The sequence below is a fragment of the Bufo gargarizans genome, chromosome 1 (genome assembly GCF_014858855.1).
Source record: "Bufo gargarizans isolate SCDJY-AF-19 chromosome 1, ASM1485885v1, whole genome shotgun sequence".
Classification (NCBI taxonomy): Eukaryota; Metazoa; Chordata; class Amphibia; order Anura; family Bufonidae; genus Bufo; species Bufo gargarizans.
In genome coordinates, this window is record NC_058080.1 from 666,585,426 (window position 1) to 666,603,085 (window position 17,660).

The 17,660-nt window shown below is 47.5% G+C and overlaps 1 protein-coding gene across 2 annotated transcripts in view; it reads left to right on the top strand.

The window, feature by feature from the left end:
• The window catches only part of IQGAP2 (IQ motif containing GTPase activating protein 2), a 340,563-nt gene that overhangs the window by 179,169 nt on the left and 143,734 nt on the right, over window positions 1-17,660 (top strand). The window contains exons 8-10 of one of the 2 annotated variants that reach the window (XM_044276088.1): window positions 12,486-12,664; window positions 14,592-14,679; window positions 16,556-16,719. In XM_044276088.1, the coding sequence (XP_044132023.1) occupies window positions 12,486-12,664; window positions 14,592-14,679; window positions 16,556-16,719 (431 nt within the window). The remainder of the gene's footprint in view (window positions 1-12,485; window positions 12,665-14,591; window positions 14,680-16,555; window positions 16,720-17,660) is intronic. The other variant, XM_044276089.1, reaches the window with a different exon arrangement.

The following is a 17,660-nucleotide window of genomic DNA, read 5'->3' on the forward strand; positions in this document are numbered from 1 at the left end:
AATTTGGTTCGATCCGTGGTTCGTGGCGAATCGCGTAAAAAAAAATACCCTGCTATTTCCTGGCTGCAGAGAGCCTGTATAGTGGTGTAGAACACTGTGCCTTGCAGTAACACGCATAGGGAGTCTGCTGTGGTAGTGAAACAATACTGTGAGTCAGTATGACAGGCGTCGCTCTTAGAATCACTGCACACTTCACTTATTTGGGCAGTTACGGGGCCAAAACTGACCAAATAACTCAAGTGTGAACTCGGTCTTACAGGTCAATGTTAGTGCCAGGTATAAAGAACCGTGCAGAGGCCTAAGATCCTACAGCATGAAAGAGAGCACTCATTTTACACCAATTCACTGATTCCACATAGATTTCTACAGAACCTGTTCTATTAAAAGCTTATACAAGTAGAGGTGCCCTGCACATGTGGTATGCTGGAGGGGCACTGTGAATTGTCCCTGCAGTGGAGGCTGAGCACACGGAGAATGAGAAGACAGAAGCGGACATTTTCGCAGGACCAACAGCGTGAGAACGTGGATGCAGAAGCGGCGTCACCTGGCCAAGTTGCTGGTGTGGCTGTGCAGGAACCACATTCACCCAATGGGCCGTAAAGGACATGTATTGTCCCCGACTGTAGTTACAGCTCCACACGTTGGCGCTGCTGTGCACTTTGGCAGACACAGACAGGCTTAAGGAATGGCCCACCTTCTGTTCTACATATGTGTGCAGGGCTGGTACTGCCTTTTTGGCAAAGAAATGACAGCTTGGGACTCTTCACCTCGGCTCGGCACAAGCTATCAGTTCTCTGAAAGGTGCAGAGTCCACCACTTGGAAAGGGGGGGACTGCAGTGTAAGAGGCAGCCCTGATCATCCAGCAACATTTCCAACACATATATATATAGCAGACTGTCATGTTTCCCTCCAGCCACCAGAGGCCACTGTGGCTGAGTAGGACAGTGAGAGGAGTTGTTTCCAGAGGACAAGGAGTTAAGTTTTTTTCCCGGGCTGAGCAGAGAGCCTGGGCTGAAGGTGTCTGAGTACACAGGAAGAAGGACGCTGTGCACTGAGAGGGAGATCCACAGGGAAGATTAGAGTGATTTCTCCCTGCCTGCTGTGACACAGTATCTGTGTGCTGTCTGCTGTAGTGTGAGGCACTTACCAGAGGAACTGTGAGTGAATTCCAGGCCCTGCCTGATTACACGTCCAGAGCTGCTGATTATCTCTAACAGAGACTACAAAGTTACAGAGTTACAGAGACTACAAAGAGAGGCCAGAGCTGAGCCACGCTGAAGCAAGCAACCAGATCGGGACCCAGACTGTACCTGCCTGCATGTGCAGACACCGAACTGTGAGTGCACTGATGCTAACCTGAGCTAGGGCATAGTGGAATAGGATTTAGTTTAGTGCACCGTAGAGGTGCACCCCGGGTAGCGGGGACAGATAGGACTACCTAGAAGAGAGTAGCCTGCTATTGTCTGTACTTGTGTTTGTGATTCATTTGTGTTCTTTATGCAAATTTCCATTATCTTTATTGTGAATTCCCAAGCTGTTTATTGTAAATCTGCTTCTCCGGCAGTTAGAGTTCTCTTTTAATAAAGCCGGTTTCTACTTCAGCCTCCTTGTCTGCTGCACTGTACTTGAGTCCTGCTCTACGGTCTCTTCCTCTGCTGACCGTTACAAGTGGCGCTGCGAGCAGGGTACAGTCACAGAGATGGAGGCGGCTGAAGGCAATGTGCATGATGTTAATGTGAGTACCTCAGGCAATGGTGGAACCCTTGCAAGGGCCCTTCCTATTGGCACGTTGTTCAACTTGCTACCCAAATTTGATGGCCAGAACATGACACTGTCAGACTGGGTGACAAGGTTACAGAGTGCTGTTAGGATTTACAATGTCAGCCCAGAACTACAAGTAGAAATTGCTTTGGCCGCTCTCGAGGGTGAGGCCCGAAGAAATGTTCTCCTACAACCAGAAGCCACGCGCAATACATTGCAAGAGATGGTGAGATTCCTGGAAGAAATATATGGGGAAACAGCCAGTGCAGGGCACCTCCGGGCGAAGTTTTTTTACCGGATTCAACGGGAAGACGAAGGTGTCTCTCAGTACGCTACAGCCCTACAGGAAGTGTTGGCCGAGGTACAAAAAAAAGAGGCAGATGGGGTTACTGGCATGGGACCCATAGACCGGATACTGCGGGAACAATTTATTCTGGGGCTCTACAGCAATCCCCTGAAACAGGCTCTGCGGGAACGAGTCAGAGTAGACCCTACCCTAACCTTTCGACAAATTTTGGCAGAGGCCGTGACGCGAAACAAAGAAGACGGCTATGCTTCTGGAGTAATACGGACCCAGACCGTTACACCCCCCGGGGTTACAAGAAATGAGGAAGCCCTGGTCAGAGTGGTACAAGACTTGCAGAGCTCCCTGAGTGCCATGCACGAAAAGTTGACACACCTGGAGAAACGGATAGAGTCGCGCCATACTACTGAGGCTGCCTATCCAGCCCGACAACAAACCTATCAGGCGACTCCGTGGGTTCCTACACCCGAATGCCCTTATGCTAGTTTACCATACCATCAAGCCCCTCATTACCCTTCAGTGGGGCCATCCAGCCAAGCTCTGAGGGCACCTCCCACTCGCAGGCTAAAAGTGGGCCGTCAAGGGGCACAGTGTTGGCGGTGTGGAGATCTAGGACATTTTGCCAGAGAGTGTCGGAATAATCCAGCTGGACGCCAAGAGCCGCCGTTAAACTACCGACCCCTGCAGTAGTGGGGCGTACTGCAGGGGAGGTGGAGAGCCAAGTTACCCAGCAAAGCTCCGAACACCTGGTCGCAGGGTGCCCCACTATACGAGCTGAGTTCGAAGGTGTTCCTGTCGACTGCTTAGTGGATACTGGGTCTCAGGTGACAACTATGCCCGAGTCATTCTTCTACCGTTACTTTAAAGCGCTGGCCAAGCCAGAACGAGAGACACTGGTCCGGGTTACAGCGGCTAACCAACAACAGATTCCTGTCACAGGGGTCGTGTGGATGAATGTACGGCTGTGTGGACAGGAAGTGGGGCGGAAAGGTATCTTGTTGGTCCCCGAAACGTTCAAAGAAGATGTGCCGGTGATAATGGGCATGAATATCCTGCGAGAATTGGATCAGATCATGTTCACCAAACGGGGGCCGGGTTAATGGAAACAAGCCACCCCGCACAAACCTACCCAGAAAGCATTTCAACGGCTAATCCGTTTTTGTGGAACACAGAAAAGTGTACCAGCACACCAGGCGGTGGGAACGATCCGAGCGCCAGGAAAGGCTACCTTCACCCTTCCCCCTGGTCGGGAGACCGTGCTGACGTTACCCGTGGGAACTTTCCGTAATCTTGAAGGCATGGAGGTGTTCGTTGAACCAACAGGCCTAGGAGAGCTGGGTCAGGACGTCCTGGTGGCCCGGACACTGGGAGTGGTCCAGAATGGACGAGTACCCATAAGAGCTGTGAATGTGGGATATCTAGAAGTGCCCTTGACGCCAGGGGTGGAACTGGCTCGTGTGTACCTACATCAGGGAGAAATCCTGAGTCAGAGAGAAGTGACTCTAGCTCCGGTAGGGGATGCTGGTTGGACCCTGGCAGTTACTGCCAGTGCAGAAGAGGCGCCGACCCCAGAATGGAATGGGGGAACCATCTTGGATCAAATGGAGATAGATGTTAAGGCTCTCAGTTTAGACCAACAGCGAGCAGTTGAAACCATGCTGTGGGAGAATCAGGCTGCGTTTGCCCGCCACGCCGATGACTTTGGCTGCACGAATGCTATCACACATGAGATACCGACGGGGGACACTCCACCAATTCGGGAGAGATATCGACAGATTCCGCCCAAGTTGTACCAGGAAGTGAAGACGCTATTGAAACAGATGATAGATTCCGGAGTGGTGCGGGGAAGCCAGAGCCCTTGGGCAGCCCCAGTGGTGCTTGTCAAGAAGAAGGACGGCACTATTCGATTTTGTGTGGATTACCGGCGGTTGAATGCTTGCACTGCGCGAGACTCATATCCTCTGCCACGCATCGAGGAGTCTCTGACGGCTCTAGGACGAGCCAAATACTTCTCCACCCTGGATCTAGCAAGTGGGTACTGGCAAGTACCAGTGGCTGAGCAGGACAAGGCAAAGACAGCATTCATACTCCCCATGGGGTTATTTGAATTCAACAGGATGCCATTCGGACTGACTAATGCCCCTGGAACCTTCCAGCGGCTGATGGAGAGATGCCTGGGAGACCTGAATTTTGAAGCCACTCTGATATACCTAGACGATATCATCGTATACTCTGCTACTTTTCAAGAACACTTGAATCGGCTAGGGCAGGTACTCGAGCGACTGCGATCCCATGGCCTGAAGGTAAAGCCAAAGAAGTGTCATCTCTTCAAGAGGGAGATCGAGTACCTGGGCCATAGGGTGTCCCAAGACGGAGTGCTACCGTCCCAAGACAAAGTGGCTGCAATACGACAATGGCTAGTGCCGAGAACACTGCGTGAGTTGAAGGCCTTCCTGGGACTGACTGGGTACTACCGGCGGTTCATCAAAGACTACGCAAAAATAGCGGGCCCTCTGAATGAGTTGTTGAGAGGAACGGCTGGGCAACCCAAGGGCCAAAGTATCCCCTGGGGACAGAAACAGGAAGAGGCCTTCCAGGCCCTGAAAGAAGCCCTGACATCGGCCCCCATCTTGGCTTATGCCGATTTTGATAAACCATTCATCTTAGCTACTGATGGCAGCCTCTACGGACTTGGGGCAGTCCTGTCGCAGGTACAGGATGGACATGAGAGAGTGATCGCTTATGCCAGTAGATCCTTGCGAGATACGGAGCGAAACCCCCATAACTACAGTTCCTTCCGGCTGGAACTCCTTGCCCTGGTGTGGGCTATGACGGAGAAATTTGCAGGATATCTGACAGGAGCTAAGATCTTCGTACGGACGGATAACAATCCCCTGGCCCATCTGGGTACGGCCAAGTTGGGAGCCCTGGAGCTACGCTGGGAGGCTCGCCTCGCAAAGTATGACTTCTCAATTCGCTACCGCTCCGCTACAGAGAACACTAATGCTGATGGTCTCTCGAGGGTTACTTTTGAAACTCCAGTAGGGGATATGGATGAACAAAAGGAAGAAGATGAAACTCCTGACTTCCGCAAGTTCGCTCCCCCAACAGTCGCGGCCCAGACAAGTGGGGAGGCCCGTAAGCTACCCAAAGCATTGGGGAGAACTAATGAAGAATGGGGCAGATTGCAAGATGAAGACATTGGACTGCAGCAAATGAAAAGCTGGGTAACCCAGTGCAGGAAACCCAACAAAGAAGAAAGGACTGATCTGGATGCCGAGATGAAGTCCGTTCTACATCAATGGGACAGACTGGAAGTGCATGGAGCTGTTTTGTTCCGCAAGTGGCAACAGCCTGCCGACCTAGAGGCGAGGTGGCAGGTAGTGATACCCAGAAGAATGGCACGGGAGATAGCCAAAGAGGCTCATGAGTTTGGAGCTCACTTCGGGCCAGTCAAGACATACCAGTGGCTGCAGCGTTATGTGTATTGTCCGCGACTGGAGGCCACAGTTGAAGAAGTTTGCCGACAGTGTCGAGTGTGTGAACTCACGAAGAGTACAGAACAGAGAGCACCCCTACAGTCCATCCAGACCACAGAACCGCTGGAAGTGTTGATGATAGACTATCTTCTTGTGGGACAATCGTCAAGAGGTCCACAGTATTGCCTGGTCATGATCGACCACTTCTCCAAGTTTGCAGTAGTCACCCCAACTCGGGACCAGACGGCCGAGTCCGCTGCACGAGCCATTTGTCAAGACTTCATTCGGGTCTATGGGTGTCCAAAGCGGATCCATTCAGATCAAGGGGCGTGCTTTCAAGGAAAAGTGATGGAAGAGCTACATCGACTGTACGGCATTGAAAAATCAAGGACAACTCCTTATCATCCCCAAGGAAACGGAGCCTGTGAGCGCTTTAACCGCACATTGCTGCAAATGCTGAGGACGCTAGAGGAAGACAAGAGGGCACACTGGCCTGACTACCTGCCAGAATTAGTCTGGGCTTACAATAATCGTGTCCACACCACCACCGGTTACACCCCATACATGTTACTGTTCGGTAGGGCTGGTCGAGAGATCGTGGAATTAAACCTAGAACAGCCAGAAGACCTAATAGAGCGATCAACCACCTCATGGGTGAAAGAACACCGTCGGCGTCTCCAGACCATTCGCCGGTTGGCAGGTCAGCGGTTACAGGAGAGAGCTCATACAGACCGTCCTCCAGTTCAGGAGGTTCCATTGCAGCCTGGGGATCGGGTACTGGTACGAGAGAAACGTCCCAGAGGCAAGTTGAGTGAGCGTTGGGAAGTACAGCCGTATAAAGTGATCAAGAGAGTGTACCCTAATGGTCCGGTCTATGAAGTGCAGGTTGAGAATGAGGAATTTGCTTCACGGACTCTACATAGGAATATGTTACGGCCATGCCGGTCCAAAGATCCCGCACCTGTTCAGAGGACACCTCCTCCTGCCCCATACTCAGAACTTGTTATCTCTGATGGAGATTATGGTGAAGACTGGTGGACTGCTCCCAGCACTGAAGAAGCCTCCCAGGTTACAGGTGATGAAGGCACTGTCACAGAACCATTGCCAGCCCGTAATGGAGAGGGGCCCTCGGACACACCCGAACCTCCTATTGTGGTGGATGAATCCAGACTGGCAGTTCCTAGTGGAGAGAGTCAGGTCATAACAGATAGCCAGGACCTCCGGAGATCCAGTAGGCTTACTGCAGGGGTTCCACCAAACAGGTACGCTGCTGATGAGTTCATTTGGTCCACCTGTATGTATTGTGGACAATGTTGTACTGCTGTATAAAAATTTACATTAACCATTATTTCTATGGACTATATAGCAAGGCCGAGGACGGCCACCTTTAAGTGGGGAGGCATGTAAGAGGCAGCCCTGATCATCCAGCAACATTTCCAACACATATATATATAGCAGACTGTCATGTTTCCCTCCAGCCACCAGAGGCCACTGTGGCTGAGTAGGACAGTGAGAGGAGTTGTTTCCAGAGGACAAGGAGTTAAGTTTTTTTCCCGGGCTGAGCAGAGAGCCTGGGCTGAAGGTGTCTGAGTACACAGGAAGAAGGACGCTGTGCACTGAGAGGGAGATCCACAGGGAAGATTAGAGTGATTTCTCCCTGCCTGCTGTGACACAGTATCTGTGTGCTGTCTGCTGTAGTGTGAGGCACTTACCAGAGGAACTGTGAGTGAATTCCAGGCCCTGCCTGATTACACGTCCAGAGCTGCTGATTATCTCTAACAGAGACTACAAAGTTACAGAGTTACAGAGACTACAAAGAGAGGCCAGAGCTGAGCCACGCTGAAGCAAGCAAGCAAGCAACCAGATCGGGACCCAGACTGTACCTGCCTGCATGTGCAGACACCGAACTGTGAGTGCACTGATGCTAACCTGAGCTAGGGCATAGTGGAATAGGATTTAGTTTAGTGCACCGTAGAGGTGCACCCCGGGTAGCGGGGACAGATAGGACTACCTAGAAGAGAGTAGCCTGCTATTGTCTGTACTTGTGTTTGTGATTCATTTGTGTTCTTTATGCAAATTTCCATTATCTTTATTGTGAATTCCCAAGCTGTTCATATTGTAAATCTGCTTCTCCGGCAGTTAGAGTTCTCTTTTAATAAAGCCGGTTTCTACTTCAGCCTCCTTGTCTGCTGCACTGTACTTGAGTCCTGCTCTACGGTCTCTTCCTCTGCTGACCGTTACAGCAGCACCAGCAACTTGTACAGGAGCACGTTCAGCTTCTGCGCCGTTGGATGAGTGCATGCATACTGTTGTCTCTTGGCAATCGCTTCGGTGATCAATTGCTGACGGAATGGCTGACGAGGAGGAGGAGGAGCATGAGCATCAGGACCAGCAGATGATGGGAAGGACAGACAGCTCCCTTCGGCTGAGTGGTGGAGCCTTGACTGCCTGAAATCGGGTGCCTGCCACTGGGTGATGCAGCGGTTGCTGTGGCAGGCTGGACCACCACATCTGAACCACTGTTCTCCCAGGCCACTTTATGGTGATGCTGCATATGTTGACGCAGGGCCGTGGCACCCTGGTCATGCTTCAACTTCTGCCCACAGATTCTACAAATGGTCTGGTTCACCTCCTCCGGCGGCTTTAAAAAAACTTGACACACCGCCGAGTAGGTGATTTTTACCCCCAACACTCCGCACTGACTGACTGCTGCTGCTTCCGTGAACCCCTGCACCACTACTTTCCGGGCAGGTAGGCTCCTGCAAAGTGGGTGGTCTATGCCTGGCAAATTTGGCTCCCGACCTCCCACTGCTGCGACCCTGCTGACTCCCTGCTACACTAGTGACTTGCTGGCTCCACCGCTGCCTCACGGGCAAGCTGTCACCCTTTTCTCCCGATGATGATGAAGCCACTAATTCACCCGGCTCCTAAGTGCGATCAGCTACATCATCATCATCGAGTACTGTCTACACGTCACTGATGTCCTCCTCTCTTGATCAGGAGCCTGACCGCTCACAACACCAGCTCCCACGCAACTCTCCTCATCACTACTTGCCCGCCTACCGGAGGAAGCGGCGGATGTCTCCTCCACATCTTGGCTGGTCAGTAGCTGCTGACTGTCCTCTAGTAGCTTGTCCTCGCTGTATAGTGGAGCTGAGCCCACCGCATATAATACTGTCTGGCTGAGGGAATAGAAAAGGACAGAGGCAGATTGAGGACAGGTGAGGGCACAGGGCCTGCTCCTGCGTCATGCCAACTAAGGGTTGTGTCTGGCGAACCCACGGACTCTTGGCTGGGAGTGTCTTATGTCACTTGGGATGAAGTGGATAACCGAGTCAACCATTCAAGAACCGCTGGGTTGCTGGTCAAGACACGACTGCTAGATGACACCGGGAGTTCAGGCCTCTCGCTGGACTCCTGCTGCCACGCCCCCTTACTCTGCTGCGACCTGTGCCTGCGCCAGAAACATTTAGGCCTCTGCCACTCCCCTGTGCAGGGCCTGGCACTTCTCTGTCTGACATAATGTCAGATCAAATAAATAAATAAAATGGAAATTAAAACACCCTAAAAAAGTCAGTAATTTTCTCTCTTCACCACACAGCTAATAAGCCCTTTTTTTCCCACTAATACACGCCAAAGAAGGCTTTAGAACATATAACTGCACCGCTGAACGACAAATAGGCCCTTACTTTTTTCTACTTACAGTATATACGCCACAAAAGGCTTTAAAACATATAACTGCACCGCTGAACGGCAAATATATATATATTTTTTGCCTCTAATACACGTCAAAAAGGGCTATAATTTTCTCACTTTACCACACAAAGGCAAATACTTTTTTTTTGTGCCACTAATACACGTTAAAAAGGGCTTTAGAACTTATAACTGCACCGCTGAACGGCTTTGTCTTGGTTTCCAGCAGCCTTTGGTATGAACTGTGGCAGGCAAACTCCTCGTTGCTACATCAGTTGCTCTCTGACTCTGCTGTGCTAACAGGCTGGCTATCGAACTCAGCTTCCGCTTTAGGCTGTACTTCGCTTTGCAATCTGGTCTGTCTCTAGCTTTGTCCAGGGAACACTTTACTCCTGGTTTTGGAGGCTTCAGGCTTCTGCCTCCAGGTCCAGCTGAGCTGAAGGTCCTCCAGCTGGTCCAGACAGGGGACATGCTTCTGCTGCCTTCCCCTAGCAGGGTATACTCTCAACCTTCCCTTAGGAGGGGTATGCTAGACTGCTCTAACTCTCACTAAAACTCCACCCTTCCTTCAGCCAGTGGAAAACGCCCACCACACCACAGAGGGGGTGTTAGAATGGGAGGAAAAGCTCCATTCCATGTACCTGTAACTCTGCCGTTGATGCTGCCACCTGCTGATGAACCGGGCATATTACACTTTAACAGTTACATAGAAGATTATGAATGCACATTATGCGGGACCTGAAAATAAATACATAAATGACATGACACTAGCCCAGTAGAGACAGTAGCAGGGTGCAGAAGTGGCAATGCACCTTTGGGGCGTTACACTAATACACACCAAAAAGGGCTTTAGAACCTATAACTGCACTGCTGAACGGCAAATAATATATATTTTTTTGCCACTATTACATGCCAAAAAAGGCTGTAATTTTCTCACTTCACCACACAACGCCAAATCCTTTTTTTTTTTTGTGTGCCACTAATACACGCCAAAAAGGGCTTTAGAACATATAACTGCACCGCTGAACGGCAAATGATATATACTTTTTTGCCACTTAATACACGCCAAAAAAGGCTGTAATTTTCTCATTTCACCACACAACGGCTAAGAAGCCCTTTTTTTCCCACTAATACAAGCCAAAAAATGCTTTAGAACATATAACTGCACCACACAAGGGCAAAAAAGACAGACATATTTCCTTGTAATAAACCCTGTTAATGCCTGTATCAAACAGCACTTGCACCCTAATAAGGACGGTTTGCTGGAATTACAGAGCTGTATAATGGCAATTTGGTTCCCCAGTCAATGCAGCAAGGTGTAATGGGATTGTTCCTATTATCCAGGCTGCAACCTCCCCTACTGAACCCTGTTCTGCTTCAATACTGTGGAATGATTCCTCTTTATCCTTTCCCTGAACTTCTATACAGCAAAATAAAAGTTTTAAAGTCTTTCCTAGCACTGTCCCTAGCGCCTGCTGACGTCTCTTGCTGCACTAAGTACACTGAATCCAAGATGGCTGAGGCTATTTATAGGGCTCTGACATCACAGGGCTGGCTGGCTGCTGATTGGCTGCATGCATGGCATTATGAGTGATCCCGCGTTCCCAGAGTTCCTTGCAGAGTTCCTGAATCGAATTCCACTTTGTCAACTTCGATACGCTGATCAGTATTTGACTAGTGGGAGTCCGACTCCTGGCACTCCCGTGTTCAGCTGTTTTTGAAGAGACCACCGCGGCCGCGCTCCATAAGGGCTGAGGCCTCTTCGTAGGCCTGTGATGTCATAATCATCGGTCATATGGCCTAGGTGCAGTTCAGTCCCATTCAAGTAAATAGGCCAAGGCTGCAATACCAAGCACAGCCTCTATGCAATGTATGGCTCTGTGTTTGGTAAGCTGCGAAGAGGCCGCTGCATTTTCAAACAGCTGATAGGTGGGGGTGCCAGGAGTCGGACCCCCACCAATCAGATATTGATGACCTATCCTGAGAATAGTATAACCAAAAAACAACAACCAATAACCCTCCAAAAAATGCGAAAAACACTCATTTAAAATATATGCAGTTTTATTAATACATAAAATATACACAAAAATAACTTTAGGCACACGGTCATGGGAAGACGGGGAACATAATGGGTCGGAGTTATCAAAACTGTGTAAAGGAAAACTGGTTTAGTTGACCATAGCAACCAATAGGATTCCACTTTTCATTTTTCAGAGCTCCTTCGGAAAATGAAAGGAGGAATCTGGTTGCTATGGGCAACTAAGCCAATTTTCCTTTACAACAGTTTTGATAAATCTGCCCCAGTTAGTATCACCCATTGTACCAAAAAAAGGCACAGCTTGCCCTGCAAAAAAAAAGGGAGGGGGGGGGGAATAATCAAACATGTTTTTTTTATGAGAAAATAGTGAGAAAAAATATGGGTCCTGTGATGGATCAGAGTGTCATACACAAGTTTTCAGGCCAATTTGAGCACCTTCAGTTTAGATTGTAGAATCTATTTAGACCCAAATCGAATTGGTTGACCAAATGGCCAAATCGAACCTGAATCTAATTTATTTTTAGCTTTTCTTTCATCTTTAATAGAAACCAATCAGAGCTCAGCTTTCATTTGTTTGGCTGCTCTAGAAAGATTAAAGCTATGCAGTGATTGGTTGCTAGGGGTAACCAGGCCAGTTATACTTTTACCCAGTTTTGATGAATCTGCTCCCAGTGTGTTCACCTCAGATTTACCTTAAATTGATGATCTGTGTACAAGAATGTTATACCTGAGTAGTAGGAGCAGTGAGTATCAGCACGGGCGTCTTCTCCTCGCACCATGCTGTTCATGTGTGTAGCACGTCACAGCTTTCCTCGTGGTTAACAGCTGGTCACTGCGGTTTCTGAGGCCAGATCCAAGGCGATCGGCTGATCACTGGAGCGACTCCATTTCTTAACCCCTTTGGGTTGGATCTTCTAGTGCTCCTGACCTTTCAGTCACATTTAGGGCTCATGCACACGACTATATGTGTTTTGCGGTTCGCAAAACACGAATCCGCAAAAACGGGTGACCATTGTAACAATGCCTGTCCTTGTCCACAAAACGGAGAAGAATAGGACGTATTCATTATTTTTGCAGAACGGACATGTAAACATTGAAATGAAAGATTCTGCATACAGAAACTGAAGAAAAATACGTGCATGGTGTGCATGAGCCCTTAGGCGTACACCACAATGCCGCTTTTTATCATGGTTTCCTCTTTGTTTTTAGTACATGCAGCTGTGATTGCCATTAATGAAGCCGTAGATAAGGGGGTCGTCGGCCAGACCATGGTGACCCTGAGGAACCCAAATGCAATGCTGTTAAATGTGGAGGAGGGACTGGAGGAGCAGTATCACGATGAGCTCTACCAAGCTAAGAAAATAAAAGAGGACAATGCAAAATTAAAGGTAAAGATTGGGGGTCTGTACCCTTCAGGTCCTTTACATCTCACTTGTCATTTCTGGGTTTTCATCCACGAGTCCTGTACGGCAATGACAGAATACAGGCTGCATACATTGGCTTCCTGTATTCTGCTGAATGACGTGTAGCAGGGCAGAAGAGAATCTGAAATGTAAGAAGATATGGTAAATAACAAGCAGGGGGCGCACACAGATCCCTACCACATTAAGACTACTTTTACATTAGCAGGTTCCGGCAGGGGAACAGCCTGCTGTATCCGTACTAAAGCTAGCCCATGTGTGCCGCTGGAAGTCCGCTCCGGCCCCATTTACTACAATATGGACAGGCCGGAGGACATGGCCCATCCACATTATAGTGAATGGGGCCGGAGCGGACTTCCGGCTGTACACATGGGCTAGCTTTAGTACGGATACAGCAGGCTGTTCCCCTGCCGGACCCCGCAAACGCTAATGTAAAAGTAGCCTAAAGACAATCTTTCGCCCCTCCTGATATGTCTGGTTTAGTAACTACTTGAATTCATTGTTATGAAATACCAATCCTGGAGCATCAATTCTTATACTATATAGTGCCGAAGAATTGCCAGCCGTCTGCAATAAAGGTCCCTCCGGTTGTTACCAGTCGGGCTTGGGAGCCTGACACTACCCAATCAGTGCTGCCAGTGTCAGACTGTGCAGGAACACACCGCCAACTGGTAACACCAAGATGGACCTTTATTGCAAACTGCTGAATGAATAGAGGTATGGCACAACATAATTATATGAAAACATGTTCTGATTTGTTATTACATGGGGAATGCGAGTAGTTACTAAAACAGACATGTCAGGTCCTCTTTAAATGGACTGTATGAGATAATCGGGGTAAAGTTACACGGCGACACTGGTCACGGGCAGGATCGCAGAGTAGCGTCGATCCCATAGAAGTGAATGCTGGATTTTTTGAACTTGTGCTGTGAGTCACCGCTACTTTGCGACCCTGGCCACAACCAATCTGCATCATAGGTCATGTACATTGTATTCTATGAGAATTTGAAATTCTCGTGTACACAATGCAGATTTTTTTTTCCATGTGGAATTTGACCTGCTCTGCGGATTTTAAGATCCACAGCATGTCAATTTATTTTATTTTTATTGACAGGATTGTCTCCATTCACTTTAATAGAGAGAGTAAAATCCGCACCAAATCCACATGTAATTGATGCAGATTGCCCACACAGATTTCCCTGCGAACACCTGTGGATCTCAGCATGGATTCTCCTCACATAAATCCTGAATGTGTGCATTTACCCTAAAGGTCTGATTTTTTCCCCCCCAAACTGCACCACTCTTCTCCTCGGGCTGTGTCTGTTGTTTCAGCTCAGTCCTCCTTACTTGAAAGGGGCTTAGCTGCAATACCAGACTATGAACAAAACAAAAATGGCGCTGTTCCTGGGGAAAAAAAAGTATGCGGCCCTTTTTTTAGTCACATACAACTTAGGGCTCATTCAGACGGCCGTGTAAATGGGTCCGCCCCAGTTCTGCAATTTTGCGGAACGGGTAAGGACCCATTCCTTTCAAAGGGGCCCGCAAAAGATGCAGACAGCACACCGCGTGCTGTCTGCATCCGTAGTTCCGTTCCACGGACCCCGCAAAAAAAGATTTTCTATGGTAGAGCCGATAATGTGGGGTCCGCAAATTGTGGAATGCACATGGGCCGGCATCCGTGTTTTGCGGATCCGCATAACACTACGGCCGTCTGAATGAGTCCTTAATGTAAGTGACTGGGTGTTTGCTTTTCATTCAGTCCTGATGAGCACCGCACCAGATAATTCTAATAGTTTCTTTTATGCTGTCGCCGCCATTACGATTATTATACTCTGTTGATATGCGCTGTGATGATGTTTAGCTCTGATTATTCACAACTTCGCTGCTTTCACAGAACAATAGTATTTCTGAAGAAGAGAGAGACGTCTATGAAGAGCTTCTCACCCAAGCAGAGATACAGGGCCACGTTAATAAGGTTAACAGTAAGTACCTCATTACATGGTGAAAGGCTCATTGAATGAGAGAACGCCTGTGGTCGTGATTGCATGAGCGGCGAAACATTCGGATGATTGCAGCGTATTGTCGCATGATATTACCGCCCGGCTTCTATTTAACCTGCAGCAATAGTGAGAAAGCTTCCTGCAGCTTGCCGAACTGCCTAATATTCTTGCTTCTAGCTCAAGACTTTGCCTTATACCTTCTGATCTCTCTGTAAGACACATTCAGTCTACAGACAAAATTCCAAATTATCGAGCAAGAGAATAAAATAATCTCAAATGAATAGAAGCCTTCTGTTTGGCCATCTTATTTTTATAAAATGTTAAAAAAATGTATACGTTAAATACAGGATGTCCAGCTGTAGGGTCCCTCGGTGATTAGCTGTGATCCTTGGAAGAACCCAGAAACAAGTATAGACTTCCCCTACTGCGCCGCCGCAGGAGAAACGTTGTATTACACAAGTTCTCATTAAAATCAATAGGCTGTTAATATAATGAACAAACATGCCAGGTCCTCCAGACCAAGATAGGATATCCTTTCCCTCTCCCCTCTCTGACTAATAGATGAGGCTCCTAAATGTGGGACCTCCTCTTTATTAAGATAGTAGGGTATTTCAGAACCAAACCATTCCTTTACAAAATTGCTGAACAGTTTTTTTTGTAACAGATTTATATTTTCTGGTTCTGGTGATTTATTTTTATTTCAATTGGGGCATTTGAGAATGTCATGTCATTTTTCCTGGCATGTCTGTTCTAGTAAATACTTGTATTCCCCGATTGATACATTTTTAGCAACGTTGTGTGGAACCTCTGTTATTCCTCCTGGAAAAGCCTAAATAATAAATGGACATTGGACGTTGCCTTTCCCCCTGTTTAAAGGGGTTGTCCGAGTTATGAAGAAAAAAAAATATAGCACTGTAAGGCTACATGTACACGACCGTGTGTGTTTTACGTTCCGCAATTTGTGGAACGGTATGGACAGCCATTAATATAACTGCCTGTTCATTTCCGCAAAACGGACAAGAATAGGACAGGTTATATTTTTTTTGTGGACCACGGAACGGAGCAACGGATGCGGGCAGCACACGGAGTGCTGTCCGCATCTTTTGCTGCCCCATTGAAGTGAATGGGTCCTCATCCAAGGCGCAAAAACTGCGTCTCGGATGCGGACCAAAAAAAACGGTTGTGTGCATGAGGCCTAAATCTGATGGTCAGCAATAAATAACTAAGTTAAGCAGGTTGTAGGCAAAGCTTCTCTTTTGACCCTTTGTTTACCTGCAATAACAACAATCACAACAATCTCTGCCCCTCCCCCTGCTTTGCAAAGGGAGTGAATACAAGAGCTGCCCTGAGTGATACGTCTGCCTGCTATGATACTCAGCAGCATGTTATATGTGTAGGACTACAAGTCCCAGCTCTACAATAACACTGCTGATACACACAGGATCTTCTCCCTACCTGTTCTTGTGCAGAGCTCTGCAGAGCAGGTTACGTGACCCTCAGTGAAGTCCGAGAAAGGAGCCACTGCAGATAAAGTAAGTGCATGGTAAAGCCCTTACATTTGCCTAGTTAGAAGCATACTGTAAAAAGAACAAAAAAATAACTCAGATAACCACTTTAACACTGAGTCCACAGCCTGCTTGGTCTTGCCTCATTGACCAGGGGAATGGTAGCACCCATGCGTTTTAGGAGGAATAACAGAGGGATGCAGAATTCAAAGAGAAGATGCCTCCAGATTCATTATTTTGTGGTGTTATGGAAGCATTTACACAACACCTGATAGGTCATCTTAAAGAAAAGAATTATGAGAAGATCTTGTGAATCACTTTTTGCAATTTTGTAAGCATGTCTTTTGTTTCAGCCAATGTAGCCTTAGTCCAAGTAAATGAGGCCATTGACAGGAATGATGAGGCGGGATTATTACAGGCTCTGATGATTCCTGTTCTGAGCCTTTTTGATGTTCAGCCACAAAATTCACCCTGGTACCTGACTCAGTTGTGTTTCACTAAGGACCAGAAAACGCAGGTAATGGCGACATCCAAGATCATCATGCCCATCATTTCATTAACATACTGCATGTGTTCCTTGCTATTAACCAGTTACTGAACAGAATGGTATTGTATGGATGGGAAATGTTTTATTAATCCCCTCTGCATGTTCCGCTAACCTGGAATTGTTGCCCTGGCTTTATGCTTATCAAATAGGAGCTCTGCTATTCCAGTCCCTTAGCAGTGAGTAATCTGGGGGTCCAGTGTCCAGTCCAACATGAATACAAGACGATCGACATGAATAGTGATCCAGAGAAGCCCCAGCCTATGCTGATCTAACACAAAATATCACCCTCTTGATAAAGTGGCGTATAGTAGAATCAGACTTGGAACTTTTACTGGCTAAGACAGTAGTGATGAGCAGCAGGTCCAATATTTGAATTCGCGATATTTCGCGAATATGTGGTAGAATATTCGTCACATATCCGTGAATATTCGTATTCGAGATTATTTAGCGATTGCAAAAAATCTGCAATGTAAAAATCGCGTAATGTGAAATGGGTAAAAAACGAATATATAACACTATAGAATATAGTGCCATATATTTGTTTTTTAGAATATTCGTCATTTTTTTCCATCTGAAGTGAACCGTCATTGTCCCAGAAGCAATTTAAGCAGGGAGGAATCATGACTTCAGATGGAAAAAAATGCAGAATATAGTGCTATATATTCATTTTTAGAATATTCGTCATTTTTTTCAATCTGAAAACAAGATTCCTTCTGCTTCTTGCATATTGGCCCACAAGTAACTTAATAGGATGGAATCATGACTTAAGAAGGAAAAAAAATTCTGAATATTCAAAAAAAGCGAATATCTATCGAATATATGTTATTTTCTAACATCTGAAAACATGACTCATTGGCCCACAAAAAAGAAGCAGAAGGAATCATGTTTTCAGATGTTAAAAAATGATGAAT